The 25,159-nt window shown below is 41.4% G+C and overlaps 2 protein-coding genes across 4 annotated transcripts; both read right to left on the bottom strand.

Moving 5' to 3' along the window:
- Positions 1-355: 355 nt before the first annotated feature.
- Positions 356-14,026, bottom strand: mthfsd (methenyltetrahydrofolate synthetase domain containing). 3 transcript variants are annotated; one of them, XM_084056745.1, is made up of 8 exons: positions 13,844-14,026; positions 13,565-13,668; positions 11,822-12,088; positions 11,374-11,487; positions 11,089-11,179; positions 7,072-7,184; positions 3,345-3,470; positions 356-1,976 (listed from the first exon to the last, which is right to left on the bottom strand). In XM_084056745.1, exons 1-8 carry the CDS (start codon positions 13,869-13,871, stop codon positions 1,170-1,172), a joined length of 1,650 nt encoding a protein of 549 aa, XP_083912871.1. In that variant the 5' UTR covers positions 13,872-14,026; the 3' UTR covers positions 356-1,169. The 3 variants fall into 3 exon arrangements, with proteins under 3 accessions (XP_083912871.1, XP_083912873.1, XP_083912872.1); XM_084056747.1 differs by having other exon boundaries at positions 11,975-12,088; XM_084056746.1 differs by having other exon boundaries at positions 11,822-11,935.
- A 4,121-nt stretch (positions 14,027-18,147) lies between these two features.
- drc4 (dynein regulatory complex subunit 4) lies at positions 18,148-23,883 on the bottom strand. The gene is made up of 11 exons (XM_084067397.1): positions 23,762-23,883; positions 23,182-23,274; positions 22,585-22,782; positions 22,207-22,413; positions 21,912-21,966; positions 21,618-21,823; positions 20,651-20,818; positions 20,250-20,336; positions 19,615-19,824; positions 18,627-18,692; positions 18,148-18,496 (listed from the first exon to the last, which is right to left on the bottom strand). The coding sequence occupies exons 1-11, from the start codon at positions 23,762-23,764 to the stop codon at positions 18,347-18,349; spliced, it is 1,443 nt and encodes a 480-aa protein (XP_083923523.1). The 5' UTR covers positions 23,765-23,883; the 3' UTR covers positions 18,148-18,346.
- Between the last annotated feature and the right edge of the window lie 1,276 nt (positions 23,884-25,159).

The raw sequence follows: 25,159 nt of genomic DNA, 5'->3' as shown, positions 1-25,159 counted from the left end.
TTTTTCTCCACACATCTTTGTCATTTTTCTAACTGTTGAAAATATACTAATAAAATCGTTGAGGTTGTACAGCTCACTCAAGTTGAATAATTCTAATCATGTGGATCCACATGGTAACGCTGTGGATCCAATGTGGATCTCAGACTTCATGAGGTCAGCCTGTGACGCCAGTCATCTTTAAGAGTATGATGACATAGTGTCTATGATGCATTACTCGAAACTTGCGGGCAAGGTTTCAACCTGATCTGAGCACCATATATACACATTTAAAGGATAATTGTGGACACATTTAAAGTATAACACCCATTACATCCACATAAGTGATTTGCATGAGGAAATTACAAAGACAAAAATGTTAACTCCATAAATCCAGTTTATTCAGTACGCAAAATATCGTAAAAAGTATTTTGTGAGTATTTTAGGCCTTTTACACTGCCTGAACTGAGGGCATCACAAACAAGCCTGTGATGTCTTATGTAACATATAGCGTAACTCAAAAAGTATAAATGGGTTATACCGAAGATGCAGTAGAACATCTACTTATCTGAACTCAGAAATGAAGGTTGGCCTAGGCTGGGATTTCCAGGAGCATAAACATCTTAAGCAGTTCTACAGTAAGCAAAATGATGTTTAGAGAATGACTGTGGTGGTAGTAGTGAGCCATTCTTGGGTGAAGAAATAAAATGCATTAAAGTGAACACTTTCTTGGCAAAAGAGTCGGACTCGTTACCTGTATGTTCATAGACCTACTTAAAGCTATGAATGCTCAAGCAAACCTTATCGCCAACCCAGGCCACATTAGTCTATATTAGACATACATTACAATTCAAGGCAAAAGCTTACAGTAGGCTATTCCAAATATGACACATGCTTACATATGTATTCCACAATGGCATGTACAATTGACTTTGAAGTTAAAGTATAGCTGCCACGTTTCAGCAAGGAAACTCCCCAAACTATACACTATTAACAGAATAAAGCACTGCATTTTTTTACTTGACATTTTTTTGTTATGCCCATTAGTACAGCATAATAAGCAGTCACTTCAGGTGTCAAGTTTCACTGTACTAAACTAAAGAGATTACAGAAACAAACCAAACTCTACTTAAGGCATTTAACATGTTTACACATGTAATACATGTTGGGCTATGTATCTTTCTATTTCTATACTACGGACTCTCTGCATGGTCATCCCCAGTGCTCTCTACTGGTGTTGATGTAGTCTTGGGAGCTGTCGCTGGTCTGGGTCGTCTATTGGGTGGGCCAGGTCTCTTGCCTCCCCTTTGGCTTTTGGCCAGCTCAGCCAGCAGGCTGTGGCCGTTCAGGGAGAGGCCCTGCAGGGCCTCCAGGGCCACGTCTGCAGCCTGGGGGTCGCTGTAATCCAGGAACGCCCTGTGCTGAGCTCCTTGCCAGGTAAGCCTCAGCGGTATCGCCTCCCTCTCTCTGAGCGCCGTCTTCAACTCACTGACACGCAGCCCAGAAGGGATGCCTCCCAGGTAAACTGTGGTCAAACTCAAGGGAAGCTTGCGCTGAGACGCAGGTTCACCTCCTCCCTCTTCACCCGTCTTCTCTTTCCTCTCCCTTCTACTTTGTCTAAATATCTTTCCTCCTTCTCTGCTTTCCCCTTTACCACCTTCTTTGCCTTCAAACCTTCCGTTTTCCCTGCCCTCTCCTCTGCTTTCTTTCCTCACTCTCGGTGGGCGTCGTCTGGGTTTCTGGTCTGACTCCTCTCTATTCTGTTCCCGTTGGGGCTCCTGTTTGGATTCATCTTCAGCGTCCTGCTGTGTGTTCCTTCTTGGCCTGCGCCTGCTCTGCCTCTTGGGCCTATGATCAGCCTGGAGCCCAGGCTCCCTCCTCTGGGCCCTCTCAGCCCCTGCAGGAGGCACAGCCCCCAGTGTCACGTCCTTGCCTGCCTGCTCCTCCAAATCCCGCAGTGTCTTCAGGATGGGGATCTTCTCCAGCATGTCTGTGTTCAGCTGAGAATACACAAAACTGAACTGGCTCAATGCAGCAAATGAATGACTCATTCAAGCCAACACACAGATAGTCATGCTCTGGGCCATGCAGTCAACTTGTAGACGCGTGAAACAAGCAGATGGTGCAGTAGGGATAATGGCAACAGATAGAAGGCTAAATTGGTGTTATTCGAGTGCTAAAACCCCAAAACATGTTATTAATAAACATGCTAAGCGCAGAAGACAGTCATGCATATTTCATGTTATTGTGAAAGGAACCGCATTTTGGTCAAGCTACTATCAAAAAGCAAATTGAATACGGATATACACCCTGACCAATATTAATATTGGCTGAAGGGAGGGCCGGCCAGCCGGCGGGCGGACCACATCGTCAAACTCATGTTACTATGACACAGTCATAGCCATGTAAGGCACATTGAAATAGGGATAGACGCCCGTTTTCTTCACTGATACCGACAATAACCCACTCCGACTTACTTACAGTATACACATACAGTAGAAGATATGTAACAAGAGGATGAGATCAGTGCACTGAAACAGTACACTTCAATGGGAATTTAACTATAAACAAGTATTTAAAAAAAGAAAAAGGATCAATTCCTATACTACCCGGAGCATCTCTTTATGTATTATGTTCTGTAAGAGTGTATATCTGTGCATATTGGACAACATACGCTGATACCGATATAGCTGCGGCCAATATCGGCCCACAAAGATGGTCGGGTTCTACAGTATACTGAAGTACAGTATGACGGCCTGCTGGTAATTACAGTGACCAAATAATCATGATGGGGTGGGATATTAAACTTCCCTTTGCAGTTAAAAATAAAGACAGCTCTCCTGGCTTCTCAGGCCTCAAAGAGTGTCTGCAAAGTGCTTTGATGGTAACCGGTGCTGTAAAGGATATGCAGGGCTATTGTTTATACCCTGGCCTGTCTGACCTGGCTTTCCACTGCTCCTGCACAGCCATGCTGGCCAGGCAGAGGGGCCTTTGATGATCAGGCATGCCCTTCCTGTCTGTGAGGTCACTCGGTCCTGTTTACTGACGTGGATGTCTTAAGGGACCCTGAGGTTATGTAGAAACTTTGTAGAGGTTACGAATAAAAATCCCCGTAATTAGCATAAAAAGAATAATCAGGTGGCAAGTTGTTCACTTGTATAGCCCCAAGACTGTGACAATCGCCCTGTATGACAGTTAATTTAACCTGAACAAAGGGCCCACTTGACTTGAAAAAGGTCATCGAGTTGTGTTGAGAAATGTTAGTGGACTTGGCACCAAAGACAACGGCAGATGCAGTTAACCTTATAATCAACGGATATCAAAGTCGCTCAACATTCAAGAAACACAGAGCGGCTCTTTCTGGTTACCTTAGTCCAAATGATACCCTCTGGTTTGGGGCGCTGGCAATCCGTTTTGATAACTCTAGTGGGTGTCAGGATGTAGTCCACAGTCAGGTCATGACTTTCCATCAGCTCCTCTGGGATGTCCACAACCTATTGGTACAAATAAAAGTTCAACTGAGTTACTTTGAATGAGAGTTTTGTATTACTATTCTTCTGCGCTGTAATTTTGGTCCCTTATTTTTCTGTATTATTTTTCACTGTTTTTTTTTATTGTATTCTCATGTCCTGTACAAATAAACTTGCCTTGCAAAACTCCTTGGACAGCTGTATTACCTATGGTTTACTTCATTTAAGATGCACTGATGAACTGTACTTATGCAAAATGGCTGGATCTAATTTATGTTTTATACATCTATTTATAAAATATCCAACTCAGTCTCAGTGTATAGGCTTTAGTATATACAAATAAAAAGTGCTTAATATACACAAAGGAGATGGAGTTGTTTTAGCCATTTTTAGCAAGGCAATGTCAGTGGTTTTGGTTGATCCCAAACAAGATATCTTGAAAACTACTGAATTTGCTGTGCATCTGGCCATGGCAAAATTGCCATGAATCCAAGGCCTTTCCTCTTGTGCCACCCCACTTGGACACAAGATATCTCAAAGTCTAATGGTCATATTGCACTCATCTTATAGTCTACTAGGCAGATTGTAGGATGAACCCTACTGACTTTGGTACAACAACAGGTACAATGGCTATTGCATAACCTGGTGGATCATGCATTCCCAAATTGCATCGTTCCTGACATGCGCCTGGCCAACACACCCTGCCTATCAACACAGCATCTTGCTGCAGCATTGTACAGATACAGATTTTTTTGAGGAAATTTGTTGTGCCATCTCCGTTCACTCTATCAGGAAACAAACGTAGCCTGACCCCTCATTGTTGTCGTTTATGTCAATTGCACTGGAATTGTATACTTTGCTGCGGTTTATTTTCATCAATGTCCGATGTGGTTTCACATAATTTGTCTCGGATATTTTGTCGTTTCTGGCGACAGTGGACAAAGTGTGTCCCATCTCTCTCCATTGATTAATCTGGCTGTGTTTGTTGTAGCTTCTATATTTATGTTTAATGCCACAGACGAGAGATGTCACAGTAGCCTACGCTCGTTTATTTTACGACCCTGGTGCCCGTGTGCAACAATGAGGGACAGTATAAATGGAGGTGGATAATCCGCAGTCGACCTTTTTTCAAAATAGTACATTGCTGACAGACTGCAGAAACAACAATATCGCAAGTGCATCGAGTGTCAGACCAATTGCACACAATGTTCCATCGGAGATCAGTTGGACTACAGTATGTAGAGCTCAAAACCTTTGAGTGAAAATAACAAATTCCCATCACTAGGTCACTGCCTCAGTTTGTTTTTGTTCATGGGCAGCAAAACAGCCTTCTCCAGGGGGAAAAAGCGTGAACCAGCAGCGTGAACGTTTTTATTGTGGGAGATGAGGGAACAACTCACATTATAAGGACCTGCTCTCGCTATAGTCATTCACACAGACACTTGCAATAACTGTTCTTGTTTGTTTTGATAATTAAATAACATTCTGCATTCATAAGACATTCTCCAACGACTTCTGCTATTCAGAAATATAAGTTGAACTCACTAGAGCTATACAATATAAATGATCAATATGGATTACACTCAAAGATGATGGGGACTAGCCTGACACTCAGCCTGAATTTAAATTTTGTTTCACTCCATATTCAGTCTGAAAGCCCTCTCAGTGCAGCAGTTTTCTGAGATGGGGGTGTGGCCAAAGTAGGTCTCGTTAGATTTTCAACCGAGAAAACCCAGCCTTTCTACAGCGTCACCAGACCCTGAATGCGAGGCTAGAGATTCAGGGGCTGAAGCCAGGCTAGATGGGGACTATTAAGAAGGCCCTGCAGTGTCGGGGTGTACGGGGGGTGTACTTGGATTCTTTACTCATTGTGGAGGCATGCACAATGAGTAAAGAATCCGAGTCCTCGTCATAACCATCTGAGCAGCCAACAGCTGGGTGAAGCTGAAAATGAATTTCTCATGCAGGAATAAAAGGTCTCCACTTTCCTTGATTGATTGGGTATTCCTTCAAAGTTTTTGACATTTACTGGGCGCTTGCTTCCATCTGGTGTGGTTTTTCTGTTCTTTACAGGTAATCCTTCAGTGAATATACAATATACGTACCCCATTCTGTCATTAATAATTATTTTAAAATGTCCTTCCCCCTTTTCTTTTTATCCCCACTAATGACAGTGCAGAGCTAGATTCGAACCATATTCCTCCAGTTCTTTATGTGCATCTGTATATCATTTTGTATAAAGAACGTATACAAAATGTAGTGTCATTAAAACATAAGAATACTTACGTATGATGATGCACAGTACTGCCAAGAAATACAGCATAGATTTGTATTCATCTGTTAGCACCCAAATCACTGCAAAACAAATGTACTTTCCAACTATTTTGGGAGCTTTGTTCCGAGACCTGACTGGTTACGAGATCTTTTTCAAATGACGGACCCCGACCCGGATGGACCCAGTGAAATTGGTTCAGAGATCTGAGTGGACCAGACATTTTTTAACTCTTTGACTGCCAGAAATAAAACAATGTGTAACGCCACTGCCAGCGATTTTCCCTAACCTTTGAAAAATTATAGAATATTCATCTCCAGTATGATCAATCCCCACTTTAAAAGACGGGGGGACGGGGGGGGGGGGGACGGGGGGGGGGAAGCGAGCCCATAGTTGAATGTAGGCCGTTTTCGCCAAAAAGCAACAAACAGAAAAAGCCATTCTTCCATATCGAATAACAAGGAGGTGAACGGGCTAGTTTTTTTGCGATCACGTGACCCGCTGCTTCTCTGCTTCACTGGGAGCCAAACGGTGACCTCATAGGCAAGCGAACAGCACCCTCTAGTGGAAAACCACTGAAAAGACGAAATCTCGACATTCTCGTCTTTGGCAGGCTGCACCTTAGCAAAATGACTGAATGAATATGATCATTGGCAGTCAAAGAGTTAAAAAACGACCCGGACAGTTTGTTTCAAGATACGATTTGTTTCTGAGATAGGCTATTACAGACCCGACCTATTATTTTATGGACCCGACATACCTAAAATGCCTTTCTAACAGGCTAGATGTCAGTTATTCCATAATGAAATAATAAGAGACAATGACATTGAATTGCATGTTTTCATCTCGATAAAAAAGGAATCCATGATCGCACACACCACGTGCACATTGGGTATTATACATAAATGATAAACAGGTCCGAGATAATAGAACCGGAATCGACCCGGGTCCGAGTGATTATGGTAAGACACGGATCCTGACCTGTACAGGTCTCGGTCTTGTCGGGTATTTTCGTTATCGGGGGACCAGTTAAGAGCTCTACTTGGGAGTATAGATATGACATGCCGATGACATGCCGTTTTCATAACTCTGAGGAATCAAAAACACCCCACACACTGTCTTCACGTGCACAATAAAGATACATTTAATAGGAAACATTTGGCCAAGGACCTTCTTCAGTCCTTGACTGAAATGTTGCCTGCCTATTAAATGTATCTTTATTGAGCATGCAGGTGTTTTTGATTCCTAGGATAGTGCATGTCTATTCCACCAACAAACAGTTATAAAGTTTTATTCAGGGGAGCAAGAGACTTGATTTTGTATTTCGGAACTCTAAAACATAAGTGAACTTACCTGGCAATCATGGACAACAGTAACCACCACAGTAGACTCATTCACAGCCCCCATTGAGACCATCATGCCATACTCCATGTCAGCGTAGCCCTCTCCTTTTCCAATTCGATAGCCTGAGCAAGATAGATAGAAGCCAGAGGTAATGAAAACAATGAATGCAGAATGGACTGTCTTCCAGAACCATTTCAACAAGAGCATATTCTTAGCCATCATTCTTTCTATATGCACTAAATTGAAAATTAGGCTGAATATTAAAGAATTGAAAATTAGGCTGAATATTAAAGAGAACACTTTAACTATGGATGGACTTCAATGGAGGAGAAACTGAAAATATCACTGTCCAAGAATTATTCAAAAGGTCAGATGTATTTTAGTGCAGAGGCAACAGAGATGTCTTGTGTTTGAAAAATGAACCTTATTAAATGTCTACAGCCTAGGACCCAGAAGATCATAAAAGCATCATGGAAACCATGTGTCTTTGTTTGTACCTTTACAGCCATCTGAAAATGCATGATTTGTCATAAACATGTCATGATCTCAATATTGCTTCAATTTTCTTAGGCATTTTGAAAGTCATGCCCAAGTTATACTTGGTTGCGTGCTGGTGTCACGCACTGAAAATAGACAAACACAAGTCACAGCGTGAGCTTGTAGATTGGCCATTTTCAGTGTGCGAAACCAGCACACAATCAAATATACATTAAGTCACCATTAAGGATTAAAATGCACTGTTGTGTCAGTGATGGATAAGGTTTGCAGGATGCAGAACACAGAAGAGCCCTTGGGGAGTATCAAGGATCCGATTAAGCACATCTGCCCCATTTATTGCCATGTGTTCGGTCAAATATTCCAAACAGTGTCTTGTCGTGCTAGCTACAGTACCACACATAGCACAAGCTCACTAAGTTGTGGGTTTCCCATGTCGTACACGTTCCCAATTTTGATGTCACAAACCACAGTGCAAAATTCTGTGCTGCTGCCAAAGCAGACATTACAGTATACACTTTATAATCTAAAAAGTTAAGGTTTAGCACAGTAAACGAAGAATAACAATGTGTAAGGCATTGGTCAGAGACTCAAATTACCTTCTACTACACTTAGTTCTTTGTCTAAATGAGAGTAAACTGCTTTACTTACATGTAATTTGTTTTTCATAGTCTTTTTTAGTCAAGTAAACGTTATTTTTGGGTCCAGCTAGAACAATGGACACGACCGGCAGACGAACAATAGTGTATTTGTGTGGAAGCACTCCTCTGGACCGAGTAGCAGTGTTCATTTTGACAGCAAATTCTTTTTTAAGTCTTAGTCTTTCGAATTACACACCAGTTAGTCTTAGTCCCATTTTAGTCTTCTGAAATAGTTTAGTCTTAGTCTAGTAGACTAAATATCAAAATATTTTAGTCTTAGTCTTTTAGTCTAAGTCTTTGTCGTTTAGTCTTTTAGACTTTTAGTCTTTGTCAAATACATTTTAGGTTTGAATGTGCAATACATTACAGATTTATAGTTGTAATATGAAACATGTCTTGTTTTATTTTTAGTATCAAATGACAAGAAATAAGTACATGACCTTGATCTCAGATAAAATGAATATAAGGCCTGCTCTCCCTGAAAAGTTATGCAGTCAGTGCATAAACCTGAGCGTCCAATCCATTTGGCTATGGCCTGCACCTGTGCAGAAATCCAAAATAGCCTACCTACAAGCTCACAAGGCATTGCAGTGCGACGTGTTGTGAGCTTGTAGATCTGCTATTTTCATGAAACATTTTGTGTATGTCAGACTTTGGCGTTGATTTTAGCTTTCAGTTTTGATGCTATCTTGGAATGGTTTGCATAATTTTAATCACAAGGCCCGTACCTTTAAAATGGTATATTGATTGACTATGTAGGTGACACACACGCTAATGTAGACGTGTTTGATTGTCTAAAGAAATGCAAAAAGACGGCGTTCCACAACACACACACGTCAACAACTAGTGTTGCCCTGTATGCTTATTATAAGCGACCTTGTTTTCTGTAAAGTTGCTTGTAAATATTGGTAGTTGCTTTTTATTTGTTGTGAGCTTGTAGATCGGCTATTTCCAAATAGTCTATTTTCAAATAGCCGTTGCGTATAGGTTTAAAGTACTCATGTAGCCTAATAGTCACTTAGTTCTTTGGGCTTGTTTTCATTGACCTGGTTGCTTATTTCTCTCTCAGTAATCTTGCAACATAGTCATTGTTTACACCATCGAAGAAGAAAAATGCAGAAGTGATCCCCCAGCAAAAAAGACGCTATATTATGTTGTGAAAATAAGTCATTACAGCACCATAACGTGGTTAATAAATTCTCTTTTGGGATGTACAATGCACGAAAATTACGGGAATAATAACGCGACTTGCGTCGATAACAAAAAAAATAAAAATAAACTAAATACACTTTTTTCTCCTCCTGTATCGTGTAACCCTGTGCGCCGGCTTGTTGTGATTTTTTATTGGTTGCGTTCCTGCAGCGTCCAAGCTGGCCCCTAATATGGTCTGCTTCCGGGTGGATCAACCTAACATAACAATGAGGATCGTTCTGATTGGATCCCTTCCCAACTAGTCCCACAAAAAGAGTAATTCTGATTGGATCTCTTCTCCATTCGTCCCGGCCTAAAATTCTCGCCTCGTCTAATTCGTTGACTAACGTGTCCATTATATTTTCGTCTCACTCTTCGTCTTCACTGGATACCTTTCATTTAGTCTTCGTCTTTGAAAAAGCTTCGTTGACGAGTCTTTTTCGTCTTAGTCTTACTCAACGAAATTAACACTGCCGAGTAGGGACAGTTTTTAAAGATTTATTTTGGGGAGAGACATGCAGCAAAGGCCGTCGGGATTGGGACTCGAACCCAAGACGCCAGGCTACATCATAGCCTAGCTACGCCAGCGGTCCAGGCCAAGTAGGGACAGTTTAGATTGTTTTTTTAAATAAATAAATAAATTATATATACTAGACCATACCCGGTCGGCGCAGCGCAGCCGTGGGGGGATAAGCGCACATGATCTGGCAACCCGGGAGGCAGTTCGTCCCATAGCTGGGCAGCCCCGTAACCATGGCGACAGTGTTTGACACAAAAACGCTAATAAGAAGCTGAGATTTGATGAAATTGAAAAACGGGCTTCACAGTTGTGTTCAGATGGTAATGGTCAATGGCTGTGTGCAAAATCAGAGCAATTGGTCCAGCCAGTGAGGAGAACCGGGTAGCTTCACCTACCACTACAGAGAGACAAACAGACAGAGGTTACTAGAATTATAGTAGGATATAATATATATATATAGTAGATTAAATGGTAATCGATCTTAAAATTAAGACGGAGCAACCAAAATTTTAGGTAAGAAATAGGCCTACATGGCCTGTAAAATGTATAAATCCTTTACAAACAAGCTGCCAGAGACTAGCATTGAGTGTCCATATACTTCTTCTACTTTCCTGTGAGCTCCCCAGCTGGGCGCAGCTGTGCTAGCAGTAGTGGAACTCTTGTTGGAGCACAACTGACTTTTTACGAGAGCGTCACTCACACCTCGGACACGCCCATTTTATTGCATTTTGTGAATGTTCGCACTACAGACATTCGCTTGCAGCTGCTGGTGTGAATTCAGCGCTAGTGACTCAAGTCACAGACACCCCTTTTCTAAGAATATAGACATTGGAGTGGAGCTTAAGCCTATCACAATTGTTACATAATCGCCTGCTTATTATTTGAGATAATCACAATTATTTTGCATAATCATCATAATTTCAATCATTTTCAAAAAGTAGTGGAAATAGCAGATATACAAGCTCACAAAACCTTGCAATGCGCTGTGAGCATGTAGATTGGCTGTTTCCACTACTTTTAAAATATTTTGAAAGTATCAAGTTATTTTATATCAGTAATTTCTTTGTATAATCAAGTTATTTGTCATATCTGCAATGTGCAATTTCGGTCCACGAAGGCTAAAAATGACATTTCTATTCCCATGTTGAATGCCAAAAACACAATTAAACCGGCTCTCACCTTTTTCAGACACAGCGACAGAGCCAATTACCAACAAGTCCACCTTCACCTTAGCATCTAAGCCAACAGGCACACTGAACTCTTTGACACCCTAGAGAATAAGGTTGAGAAAGAGAGGAAAGGAACCAGGTGACTTCGCTAAAACAAATACAAAATGTACATCAGTGGATGAGCTGGAATCATGAAAAGGTTAGTAATGATACATCAAACTGGCATTAGTAATATTCCAAGAGATTATAATTTTTTAATCGAGAGAAAACAGCTGTATGTAGAAGTAGGTCTAACCTGAGAGGTAGAGCACACACGTAGTTGTTCCTTGTTGGCTCCCTCAGGAGGGGTAATCTTGTTGAACAGACCAGTACGAAGACGAGGGGTAGGGACCAACAAGGTTTTCCCCGCCTAAGAGAAGGATACCGTAAATTAGGTGCGAGGCATTCACATTGATATTATATTGGTTGGAGATACGGTATTAGAATATGGAAGGTGAGCTATACTGTACATTTAATTCAGCATCAGAGAAGCTTTGATATGTGCCACATGGTGCTTGATTCATTTAATACATTATTAATCAAAAGTGTAAACGGCAGGTGGTACAGTCAGACGTTAAGGCTAAAACGATAACACAAAAAAGTCCTGGGGTTTCTGTTGTGGTGTTAAATTACACTGAAGAACCAGGTCTAGGTGGGTCCTCATCCTTGAGACATGGTGGTCCCGCCCCCCATTGCAAGGCTACCTGTAGCACTGCCATCCGGGCACCCTCCAGGGGCTTATCTGGATCCACCTTCACCTCAGCTGTCTGGGTGAACACATCGAGCTCAGACACTCTGGCACAGGCTGTGTGGGCACCCTGAGTAGAAAGAAAGGGTGCATGGGGTGAGTAACTTACATCCAGAGTGAGGAGCCGTGCCTGCTGCTGGGGTCTGTCCGGGTTAATTTTGACGGTCTGGCTGGACTTGAACTCCTGCAGGACTGCGAGCCTGTCACATGCTTGAACTGCACCCTGGTCAGTAACCATACAGTAAGATGGATGAATGCACATGGAGAGAAGGTTTCAGGTATGCGTGTTGTGAACCTTTGCAGTTAGAACATCATGAGTTGGATTCAGCACCCCCCCTAAATTTAAGACTATCACAGTGGTTCTCAAACGTCTTCATTTCAAGAACCCCCAGTGTGGTATGCATTAGGCCACAGACCCCCATAACTCTGACAGTATCCATTTGGTTCCTAACTATCAATCATAAACCAAGAACCCCTGGGGGTCCCAAGCCCCCGCTTTGAGAACCATTGGTTTATAGTATGCTAGGAACTTATTAGAACATTTAAGATAACACTTTTTTAACTGATTTAGGTGATCTGGTAGTGATGGGCAGCACTGCAGCCTGCAAGGATGGCCATTTTTGTTACCAAGGTAACCGATTTCCTGTAGTCCCCAAGAAACAGACAATATTAAGGTAGGGTAAGTGATTTGCTTTGGTTAAAATAAGTGTTAAAAAGCTCTATATTCTGATAGTACTCATTGCTATAGAGTGTTTGTTCAGTATTAGGAGTCTCCTTGTCTCTCCACTTCTTTATTAAACAGAAAATGCATTTTCGTTTCAGTTTAATTTCGAATTTTATCTAACCAGGACAGAGAACTCAATCAGGATACAGATTAAACAAGTGAAATTGGAAGTGATGACACTAAGAAATGAGCTGACAACATTGGAACTGGAACACTATACAAATTAAGCTTAGAATGGGTACTTTCTCCTGATTGGCTGAGATTTTGACACTGTAAAAATGTATTTTCTGTTTATTAAAGAGCTGGAGAGACAGGGAGACATCTGTTATTGAAAAAACACTCTATAGCAATGATTACTATCAGAATATAGTATTTTAATCTTTTAACAAGATGATTTTGTTTTAACCAAAAAATATCACTTACCCTACCTTTAAAATAACAACAGATGTAACGTGGTCGTCCTGGTAACCACTGTACACTCTGACTTTATCAGCCTATTATTTTCAATATTCACATTTTATTATGTTTAACACTAACCTATGGGCTATATTGCATATTCGGGAGTGTTGTGTGTAGACTATGTTTTGACAGTTGTTCTCACGATGGTAACCGGAAGACGCGCCCCAAAACACGCTCGCCCCCATGACATGGGGCCCATGTTTTGACGGACCAGCGGTTCTTATATTCTTGTATCTATTTTACCGAGGATAAGTTTAAAAATACGTTTAGAGCTAGGCATGGTTTGACTGAAGTTAAGATTAGGAATAAGGTTAGGTTTTGGCACCCTTTTACTGAGGTTAAGTATCGGAATACCAGGTGAATACCGCAGGATTTGCCCCGGGGCGACTGTGTTTTAGGGCGAGCGTTTTGGTATTCCATACAACCACTTACAATTCGTGACAATACTTATCAAAAGTCACAACACTGCCGATTTAAGACGGTATTAAAAAAGTAAAACCTCCGAGTTATCTCTACCTTGAAATTTGGGATTCTGTTGTGAACAGGCCTTGGGAAGTTGGCCAGGTTGTTTTCTTCAATGTAGTCCCAAACTTTCTCTCGAATGCTCCATTTCGTGACATCTGTGGTAAAAAGGCATTGGCGAGTTTGAAAAAAAGCAGACAAAACATTGTTAGACGATATTAAAGCAACGTTGAACACATCTATCCTCATCCACGTACCCTTCATCGGGCATACGATAATTATCATGTTACGGAGTTAGCAACAAACAGCACATCGTCATCTGCAGACATTTACCATGATTTATCTTCGTATCGGGCTCCATTGTTTTCTTTATATGGCACAGATTATGTTCCTCAACAACTAATGTAAGTAATGTTTGCACGTTGGAACGCTAATGAGCTGTAGACAGATGGTGGCACATGGTAGCAGCGCTGAACACCGTGCTAGAAGGTAGCATGAACACACAGCAACAGCTGCTTGTCAAGACACTTGTTATTGCCCCATACGGCGGCTGACGAGGACCAAATCCAGAGTTGCCAGATTTTGCGAGAGAAATAAGCAACCAGGTCTGTTTTATTTATTCGCACAATAAAGAAAAGAGTAAAAAGGTAACATTATTAATAGACATAAGTGCACGTGAGAAAGGAAATCCATATAGGGCTTGTACAAGGTTCTCACCTAAAATAATATTAATCAAACATAACTTATAAGACATGACAAACAACAAGTATATTGTGTGGAGTGCATGGGGGTCTATGAAAAAAAGCCCAAAAGAAGCCACATGCGCACTATTTAAATCCGATCTACAAGCTCACAACGCGCCGCGATGCAATGCGTTCTGAGCTTATAGATCTGCTATTTTCAAAGAAAAGTCTTGAAAAAAAGTACATTTTGGAATATTTTCAAATCCACTAAATCTTGTATGGGAATCTCTCTGGGCTGGCACAAAATATGTTCAGAAGATTGGGTGAGGTCTGCAAATATTAAATATATATTAATTTGGGGGTCCTTCTTGGCATGAAAATGTTTGAGAACCACCGGTTTAAACAAATTAGACAACAAGCCCAAAGCAACAAACACTTTAAAGGCTTCGTCCACACGTACACGGGTATTTTCATAAACGTAGATATTTCGTTTTCGTTTTTGAAAACCTCCGCGTCTACACGGCCCTGTTTAAAAAAAATCTCTCTGTCCACACGACAACGGCTAAGTCAGTCACGACCCATGCAACAAGCCCCCAAAAAAGCAACCCGCAACTACCAATAATTTACAAGCCCAAAGTCACTTATGATAAGCGGACATGGCAACACTGACCAAATCTCGTAAAGCTAGACGCGTCACTAGTGGTTCGCAGCCTTCCCCTTTTCACGTTAAAAGGGCATGAAACCCCTTTTGGAACCCTGTATACCCTTTTTATGTATTTGGGATGACTGTATATGCCGTGATCCCAAATACAAAAAAGGTATTAATAGGGGCATGAAAAACCCCAGGCTTATTTTTGTAGTTTGTTTTTCCAGTTCATATTAAAAACTACAGCAGATTAAAAACATGGCAGACTGGTAAACAACACAGCTGCACCAAACATATTAATAATAGACACACCTAAAATCTAACACGTCCATTATGAATTTGATTAGCTGCAGCTGTGTTGCTTAGCCTACAGTGATTATGCAGCCTGCCATGTTTTTACCCTGCAGTAGCTTTTTAACCTGAAGTGGAAAACAAACTACAACATCAGCCTATAGGGACCACCAAAACCTTTGTATTTGTCTGCGGACCACCACCAGAGAATATTTTCAACATTTGCAACGTTTTTATCGAAACAAATGATATAGCCTAGATCTACAAGATACAACGGTCCAAATGCCACACAATGTGAGCTTGCCAAGTATAGGTTTAAAGTGGTTAAATTGATTTTTATGCTATATTAACACATTTAGCTGGGGACCCCTGGAACCCTCTCAAGGACCCCTAGTGGTCGCCTGGCCGGACCCTGCCCACTCTGAGAACCACTGTATTATATACTTCATGGTATGACGTCGCACCCCGAAAATAGCTCTACTATATTGAAAAGATCTGCTCATTTTGGTATGGGGAATGGCCATTACACATATCACACACCAAAATGAAGGTGACATATTCAGTGTTTCTCAACCCTTTGAATTCCAAGGACCTTGCTTGATATGCATTAGGCCACAGACCCCAATTTGATATGTTATTTATGTCTGGGACAACTCTGAGAGTGTACAAATGGACCCACAACAAGGGACAATTTGGTTCCATATTTGTACACACTCATAGTCACAGACTTCTAGGGACCCCCACAACCACATGCTACCCAGAAAAGGCAGAGGTGTAGGCACGCAAACACACTACTAGAGTTGTAAGGCATGTGTGGGTCAAGAAAGCACCTGTAGACATTTTACCATACAGGATTAACATAATATGAAATCTGATTAGTCCTGTCAGTCAGATGGCTATTTAGGGGCCCACATGAAAGTTAACCTATCTTTAATATATATTTATGTAAAAGAAATATATGCCCCCCAGGGGCCCCTAGTAGTCAAGGACCCCTGGGCACTGGCCCCACTAACCTGGTCCATAATCCATCCATGGGTTACTAACTGTCAATCATTTGTAACCCAATGAAGAACCCCACACTGAGAACCATGCACTGATATAGGTATTGGATAAACACATTAATTATTAGTGCAGGTGAGCTTGTGAAGAATTTCAACCTGCACTTTACAACAAAACTAGTGAAACAGTGACACAAAAATTATGAATGCAAAAGAAACTAACAAAATAAACAGGAATAGTTACACTAACATAGTTTACATTTTTAATAAAGTAAAAAAGTTTAATACAATAAAGTATCTCAATATGCTGTGACAATGAAAAGGACATAAAGACTGTAGCACACAATTTAAACCTAATTATGAAAAATAAAATATAAATACCATACCAACAAATACAAAACTATAGAGACTACATCATATATGGAGAATTGGTGCAATTAACATTTTTCAACCGATGCTTAAAATGTCTGACTTATATGTACAGTATGTGAAGAGTGAATGATAGAGTAAGGCAACAGTCCAAATGTTCATCATGAGTGGCCTTGGACATATTTAGCTAAACCTGCTGTGCTATAGAGAGCCACAGTTGACAGAGTGGGAAACATGATAGGGATTCTGACATACAGTGTATGAGGGAGCCAGGACATTCCAATTGTTACATACAGTATACAAACTAAAGGACTTCATAAAAGATTCTAAAATATAATAGAAGCAAGTGCAGAATAATTAGATCAAGAGTGGGGTTACTCTTTCTTTCTTCATCGACTTATAGCTCTCTGAATGACTGTTGATGAAGATCTAAAAAGAACACTGCAATAGTCCAATCTTCTTGAGATAAAAACACGCATGTTTTGTTTTAGTCTTCCTGAATGGCTGGACTTTAATAACAATGGTTCTTAAATTAAGAAAATCTGACTTGGTTGCAATGTTTGTGTGGTGTACAATCTTGTATTTAAATTTCAGACCCAAGATTTGTTATGGGGAGACAGATTTCGGCGTCAACCGCACGTCCATGTATGTCTATGCCATGCTTTAATTTTCATTAATATATACCAGAACTTAAGGACTTCGGAGTTCTGGCTATTTTTTGTTTTATACATTGAGTCTTGTTGAGCTGTGCACCCGGTAAACTATTGTGCTTGTTTTGTTTCTGCTTGGAAACTGATTTTGCAACCTACATGGTCATTCCATTTTGGCTATCAACAATAGATTTTTTATAGATTAATATTCATCCCATGGCCATTTTTTTTGCTTGATATGTGATTAAAGGGCCACAAGGCATTGGTATCATAGACCAATTATTTGTTTACTAACATTGAGCCTGGACGCACAGGTGATTGTTTCACGCAATCAATTCCCAACCTGTTTCGGGGTGCACTGGTTTCAGCACACCCCAACCCCCTCTTGTGTGTGTTGGCTAGTGAGACGCGTCCTAACGAGACCTGATATAATGGGTTTTGTTGCGCGCATACTGGCTGCACGCAGCCAGTATGACGTCGTCTGTTAAGGGGTCTATTGGCCTCAACAGAAATGCATGATTGCATGTCATCATGCCAATGAAAGTTAATCTGATTACAGTATGTGCCTCTCCCAATTCTAATACTGTAGCCTAGTTAAAACTGATTTGCAACAAGACAAAACGTTGAGCCTAATTTATACTCTAAAAGCTTGTAGATCTGCCAATTTAATGAAATATATTTTTAATTAAAGAGTACTTTGCTAGAGTCAGCCCTCTGAGGTCCTTGAAATTGACTAGACTAGAGCAGTCTCTGAGCAGTGACTGAATATACAGTAATTTGGACTGAAGGTCTATTCCTGTGCAGTTCATATTTATACACTTTAGTTGTAGCACAGTGCCACCTGCAGGTTCTCAAGTGTCATGGGCAAACAGTACTGAACTATGCATAACTGTGATTTTCACAAACTCAAGCATCATATACTGGAATTTATGAGTTGACCACACATACCATTCATACATCCATTCAACTTGGATGTATTTCAGAGGACAAACATCTCAGCAAATCAATCATGAAAACAGTAGCACCTAGTTATAGAAGTCAATGTATTCATATTGTTTATTATCAGCATAATGCATACAAAGAAAGCTAAAGTAAGGTGCTTTAATAGTTTATTTGTAGATACAAAAAATAATGCAAGTGTCAGAGTAGATCAAAGGGGGTCAAGGAGGTCAAAGTCTTTTGGAGGATAAATTGGTTTCTCATCGGGGTGCAGAGACCATGCTTGCAGGACCCTGTCCCAGAGTTTGCCCAGCTACAATACACTCTGGGGTCTTGAAGCCTAGCTCTTCCAGAGGGATGCCAAAGGCTTTCAGCTTTGCTTCGTAGGTCCGCAGCATGTCATTATGGGCCTGCCAATCAGAAAGGTGTCTCCTTTAAAGATGACAGTTCTAAATCGAATACAAAACAAGCTGACACCACTACCAATAGTATAACTAAGTAAAACCCTGAAGCTATTACACAGAGAAAAGACTGACTCACCTTGCACACACGAGCCAATTCATACTGCAATCCCTTGATAGCAGTGTTCTTGGAGTCCAACACTTCCTAAATGTAAAAAAAAACACATTAACTGATTACTGTACCAATGTGAAGACAGTAGAACAAGCATACATAATAGTACATGGCCACAAATAAGCATGCACAAGTAACAATAGCAAACAATAATTATAATTCAAAAGGCACAAGTGTATCTGAAGGATAATTATTGCTTTCCGCCAAGATTATGATTATGTGTGTGTGTTTGTTTTGCATGTGCCTGCTTCTGTTGCCTACTGACTCTCTCTCTCACACACACACACACACACCCACACACACACACACACACACACACACACACACACACACAGTGAGCGAGCGAGAGAGAGAAACAGTTTTAATTTATTACATCAGACAGTATGATGCTGCTTTCATGTGCGCGTTGGCTTAATCAAAATTTTTTTTTCCCCAAGCGAAGTAGAACATATGACGTGTGCGAACATGTGTAGTTTGGGAGCGGCCAGTACTATCCCCCGTTTCAGATTCCTACTTGAGGAAGAAGCTGAGAGGAGACGTATGAGAAACACATTACACCACAACTTCTACTATTTTACTGCTGTAATAGAACATTTTCAACATTTTCAAATGTTCCTGACTCGATGGCATTCATGGTGGGAAACTCGTGTAGACTATATATCTAACACCACATGAAAGCACTATGTCAAACTATATTTTATAATTTGTCCTATTTTAAACATATACAACAGATGATGTTTACATGCCTGCCTACTGATGCACACAAATACATAGAGAGAGAGACAGACAGACAGACAGGCAGTTTTTTGTTGATTCGTCAGACAGTTTAATCATTATTATATTAGGGCATACCTCTTGGCGGAGATTTGTGCTCCATTCAGCACACCTTTCTAGTCGTGTTCCAATGTACGTATAATAAAGGAACAAAGGAAGAGACACAAGGTGGTTATAGTACCTCAACTTTACGTGTGACCACACCAAGGGCGGTTTGGTCCATGTTGGAGGCAGACAGCACCTCATTTAGCTGAGCTTCCTTCTTTTCCAGGTTGTCTGTCAGGGCATCCAGCTTCCGTTCCAGCAACACGTTCTTAAAACCACTCTTCTGCTGCACCTCTTGAATAGCCTGGGTGAACTTCTTGTACAGCTCATCTCTCTCCGTCTGGACCTGCGACCATTATCCACAAATGGACAGATGCACACATGAGAATAAGCACATACTGTATAAGCAAGTAAGTAGCCTTGTCGAGCCGTGAGGCCCATAGGGCAGGAGCCTATCTCCTGTTTCTGTAGCGTGAGGCAGCTTGATGTACAAGTACAACCCCTGGACATGACGCTAGTATGTAGCAGGGACTTAACCACAATCCAACCCTATAGACGAATCCACAGACGCGCTGCCTGTAGGCAGCCATAGCTGCGGTGTCCAACGCTCCGCACCGCGACACCGCAGCAATGGCCGCCAACAGGCAGCGCGTCTGTGGATTCGTCTATAGGCAAGTATATGCAGAAAAACATGCACAAACACACACAGTTCAGCTTGCATTATTTGGTGCTAGTGAATTAATAGGAAAAAAACATGTGTTAGCGTTTTACCTTGCTGAACCTCTGCTCTAACACCTCATGCTCCCATTTCAGATCTTTCATCTCCTTTTCTCCAACCTTCAAACGTGCCTTGGAATGCTGTCAAGAGTTATTGCCATTAATGTACATGAGCTCTGGTAGCCACAAGTATGATCACTCAGGAAACCAAAAAAAGAATCAAAGAATTTATAAAACACCTTATTTAACCCACATTTCTCTCTCTCAAGTGACATTTTACAAAAATCACGAATCAAATTCTTGTGCTTGTAATGCATGCTGTCATGTGTAATGTAATGTAATGCATGTAATTATACACGGAAATGTAGGCTACAACATGTCAACAAGCAGAGCCGGTTTCATCTGCTCAATGCTCAATAAAATGAAGACCCTTGGGTTTTAAGTGGTAAACGCACCGCCAATGAGACCTTGTCCTTCTCATAATTGAGCAGCTGTTTCTGAAGCTCAGCCATCTCCTCCTTGGCTTTCTGAAGTGGTTCAGTCAGACGCTTGTTCTGAAGCAACACTTCCGCCATCTCCTTCTCTAGTCGCTCCTCTCTCTTCTTCATATCTTCCACTTGTTCCTAAACAACATCAATATGCCATGTTTGTTGATGTATAAAACACAAAACTGCAGTGCTCAGCCCAACTATTCCCTAGTGAGGCTTGGGGGAGGGGGAGGGGGGCTACACAGGACCGTTGAGTCAGAGTGATTTCCAACGAGTGCTTCTTAACTCAAACATTTTGAAAAATAATCACTGCACAGAATTTATTGACAGAAAGTAGGTCATAACATGACCTATGAGGTGGATTTTTATGAAACAAAGACTTGACAGATACAAAGAAGATAATCCAAGCTTTCCGTATAGCTGCAATCTTGGTGAGTTTAAAGTCGCTTACTACAATCAGACTTTTCTGTTTTATGAATGGGCTGTCAAGGGTTGGTACAGCAACTTAACTCTTTAACTGCCAGAGTATTTACACATCTACCCCCTTCCCTGCCAGAGAATAACATTGCAAAAATAGGTAAACTGTGAATTTTGTCTCCGTTTATTTTTTAACATTGAAGTGAATGGAGCAGAAAATCTTCGCATCGCGTTATCTCCTGCTTCCTTTGTGATTAAAAAAAATTGGAAAAAAAAATTGTTTTTTCTTTTTTAATTTTAATTTTTTTCAAAAATCTCGTCAATCTCGTCGACGGCATGCTTGGCCATGCGGAGAAAAACGAGAAATCTCGTCAATGGCAGTCAAAGAGTTAAGATGCAGATAGCATTATAGCATCTAAGTTGCTTGCAGCTGGGGGGCGGGGCATGCATTTGAAATATATTTAAAAGATCATTGACCTTCCTGGGATCATCATGGTTTATTTTCAACATAACTTACCTTCAGTGTGTTCATGAGAGCCAGATTGTTGAGTGTTATGTCATTGTAATAGTTCTTTATGTTGCTGAAAGCTTTCTCATGGTTCTCCTTCAAGGTGGCAATGTGGCTGTTACTTCGCTCCTCTGTCTCTTTGATTTCTCTTTTCCTCTGGAGATCCAATTCTTGTCGCAGCATGACCATCTTCTTCTCGTACTTGGCCTCGATTTCTGCCAAATTTACACAAAATTAAAACTTCCAAAACAGGTTTTTGATAATGAAATTTGAACCCAACCCAGATGGACATGGTTCATTCACCTCTGACTTGTCTCTCAAAATCGTTTCTTGTTTTTGTTAATTCTTCATCGTGTTTCTGTTGAGATGGAGATGATACAGTTAAGCCTAGAAGTGTGTGCCAATGATGCCTGGAATCCAGACGGAGGCGCTCGTTCAGCGGTTGTTGTTGTTTTCGCCGAATGGAGCGAATCAGTCTGGATTCCAGGCTACCAATGATGTTGAAATGCAGAAAGAAATGTATGATGGGTGAAACATGGTTTTAAAAATACATTTGGTTGTCTTAATGGTAACACAATTATTGTGGGTACCTACTCACCAGTTTTTGATGTTTGAATAGGCTTTCATTGGAGAGGTCCTGCTCCTTGAGGTCCACCTTGAGAACACGCATGCCCTTACGGAGCTCATTCTCCAGCTCGGCATGCTCCTTCTGCATCAGCTTAGTAGAGACTACGCCCTCTGCTTTCACCTCAGAGACAGTGTTGTGGTGCTCGTACAGCAAGTGCTTCACCTTCTGCTTGTACACCTGATGGAACATAATCATTTTTAAAATGAACGCAGAGTATTCAGCTGTGTGGTGGACTACATTTCTCTAACATTTCTCTAACTCTTTTGCCATGTCAAATGGTAACCAATTTAAAAATACGCTGCATGCACTGACAAATTGACAATAGAGGAGGAATGTGCTCATCCTTACCTTGATCTCCACTTGATGACGCTCCTCAGCATCCTCCATCTCTCTGTCCCTGTTCCTCAGGTCAGCCTCTCTTTCTGCAAGGTGTCTTTTGGTGATCTCCCAGAATGTGTGGATCTTGTCCCTCTCCAGCTGAAAGTAGTTCCTCTCCTCCCTCTCTCGGTCCAGCTCCTCTCGGAGGCGCACAATGTGCTCCTCCAGCTTCCAATCAATACAGAAGTGTAGTGTCACGTGATTTGTGGCAACAGTCAACTTTGTGCATCTTTTAATCATCTACTTCATATATTAACTTCCTGGGGTTCTAGGATAATCAAAATGCATATGTTACAGGCATAAAAAGTGTAAAACATAAAATGTGTGGATTGTGAGTGAGTGTGTGTGTGTGTGTGTGTGTGTGTGTGTGTGTGTGTGTGTGTGTGTGTGTGTGTGTGTTAATGTGCCATCCTCTTAATGTTTTATGTTTTGAAGATGATCCAAAATGTTATGCTTCATACAGATGGCCTAAGTGCTCCTGCTACTCAATAACTTTGAACAAAGAAATATGTTACGCAGATATCCAAATACATCCATTGAACAGATATACAATGAGCTCAATATTACCTGCTCCTTCGACATCTCTTCTGTGGAAAGGCCATCGATCACCGTAGGATTCTTTTCCTTAGGTTTCTTGTTTGCGCCCTTGCCTTTGGGTGGCTGCATTGGTTGCAAATAAATAATGATTTAGTAGTTGGTTAGTACTTGATTCATTTAATACTTTGTTAACTTTACTAACAGTTTGCAACAAAAAAAATCACAGAGGTACAGTTCCATACAAAAGGATGCTAAAAGGATAAACCCAAGAAAGTATGACTTGTTTCCATGTATTCAATTAATCGAAGTGTACTCATCTCCATTAGCTGGGGGGGCTAAAGTTGCTCATTTTAAGTTAGCATGTCTGTGATCTTACATACACGTATGTAAGATCACAGACATTATAGGGCTAGCTAGCCTTTTACAAACTTAAAAAGCATGGCTCACAATCCATAATATGTTACTGTGCGTTCACTTGCAGCACTCAGAGCTACAGAACCATGGCTAGCCTTAGCTGCCTGTTGGCTATCTAAAATTATGAGTTGGAAGAAATGTATTTCTTCGACTGATCCACGTTAACGCGTTACACTGAACGTAGACGTTTACTTACCATTGCACAATATGGTGGACACTTTGTTATATGCAGTAAATATGTACGTAGCTGTGTAGAAGAGAAAGTGAGTAGGTAGCACGTAACGGCTAGCAGCACTCACACAACCATCCTGTTCACTGATACTCAAACAACACGCATTGTCATGGAAACCAGTGTTGCCAGATTTTGCGAAAGAAACAAGCAACCAGGTCTATGAAAACAAGCCCAAAAGAAGCGACTAGGCCACATATGCATCGGCTATTTGAAAAACGACCATTTTAACAAGACACATGTGGTACGGGGGTCCCTGGCGCAAAATACACTTTAGAAACAAGCCCAAAAAACGGCAACAACCAAATTTTACACACGACTTTACAGGAAAACAAGCCCAATTAAGCTTATAGTAAGTGGACTTGGCAACACTGAAAATCACGTGTCTGTGCTAGATGCGCCCACTAGAGGTCGCTGTCTGTCTAGCAGCATGGCTGCGGTTCAAGTGTGTCAACGGATCCTAGCAGGACCAGGGCTAGGCAGGATGGATGCATGCAGCATGTCACATCACAGGTATAGAAAGCGAGCACATTTAATCTGTAAGGTATTTTATTTTGTTGTGTTGCTGTTTCAAAATTGTACGAACGCACACTTCATTACAAAATACATTGTGTGTGTGTGTGTGTGTGTGTGTGTGTGTGTGTGTGTGTGTGTGTGTGTGTGTGTGTGTGTGTGTGTGTGTGTGTGTGTGTGTGTGTGTGTGTTTCAGATATCCTCCTGCCACCTGTTTTCATCGCCGAACAATGAACTATTCCCCAAGATGTGTAGCACACACGCACACGCACACGCACACGCACACACACACACACACACACACACACACACACACACACACACACACACACACACACACACACACACACACACACACACACACACACACACACACTCACACACCTCCCTCCTCCCCTTCCAGTGCCCCACAGCCCTCCCCATATACCCCATTCTGTCTCATTCTGGGCAGCCAGCCAGCCAGCCTACCCCTCTTTTCCTCCCCCTCTCCTCTCCTCTCCTCCCATCCCCTCTCCCGCTCCCTCTCCCTCTCCCTTTCTCTTTGTCCTCTCTGGATCTATCTGTATTCTCTTCCCACCCAGCTCTTTGACAATGCCGGGGCTTACTAAACAAAGTGGCTAAGCAATGTGTTGTGTGATGTTCCCATATCTCCCTCATTGTGTGGGATGTGTGTGTCTGTGTGACAGTACAGTGTGTGCGTGTGTGCGTGTGTGTGTGTGTGTGTGTGTGTGTGTGTGCTCTAATGGCAGTGCCGTCCAAGTTGAGTGTGAGCACTGAGAAGCAGAGAGCACCTGGATGTGAGATCTAGAACAACGGGTGACAAGAAAGGAGAGCAGCAGCAGCATCATCTGA

Source organism: Gymnoscopelus microlampas, assembly GCF_963454915.1.
Source record: "Gymnoscopelus microlampas genome assembly, chromosome: 1".
In the NCBI taxonomy this organism is placed as follows: domain Eukaryota; kingdom Metazoa; phylum Chordata; class Actinopteri; order Myctophiformes; family Myctophidae; genus Gymnoscopelus; species Gymnoscopelus microlampas.
This window is presented reverse-complemented; position numbering and strand designations above follow the sequence as displayed.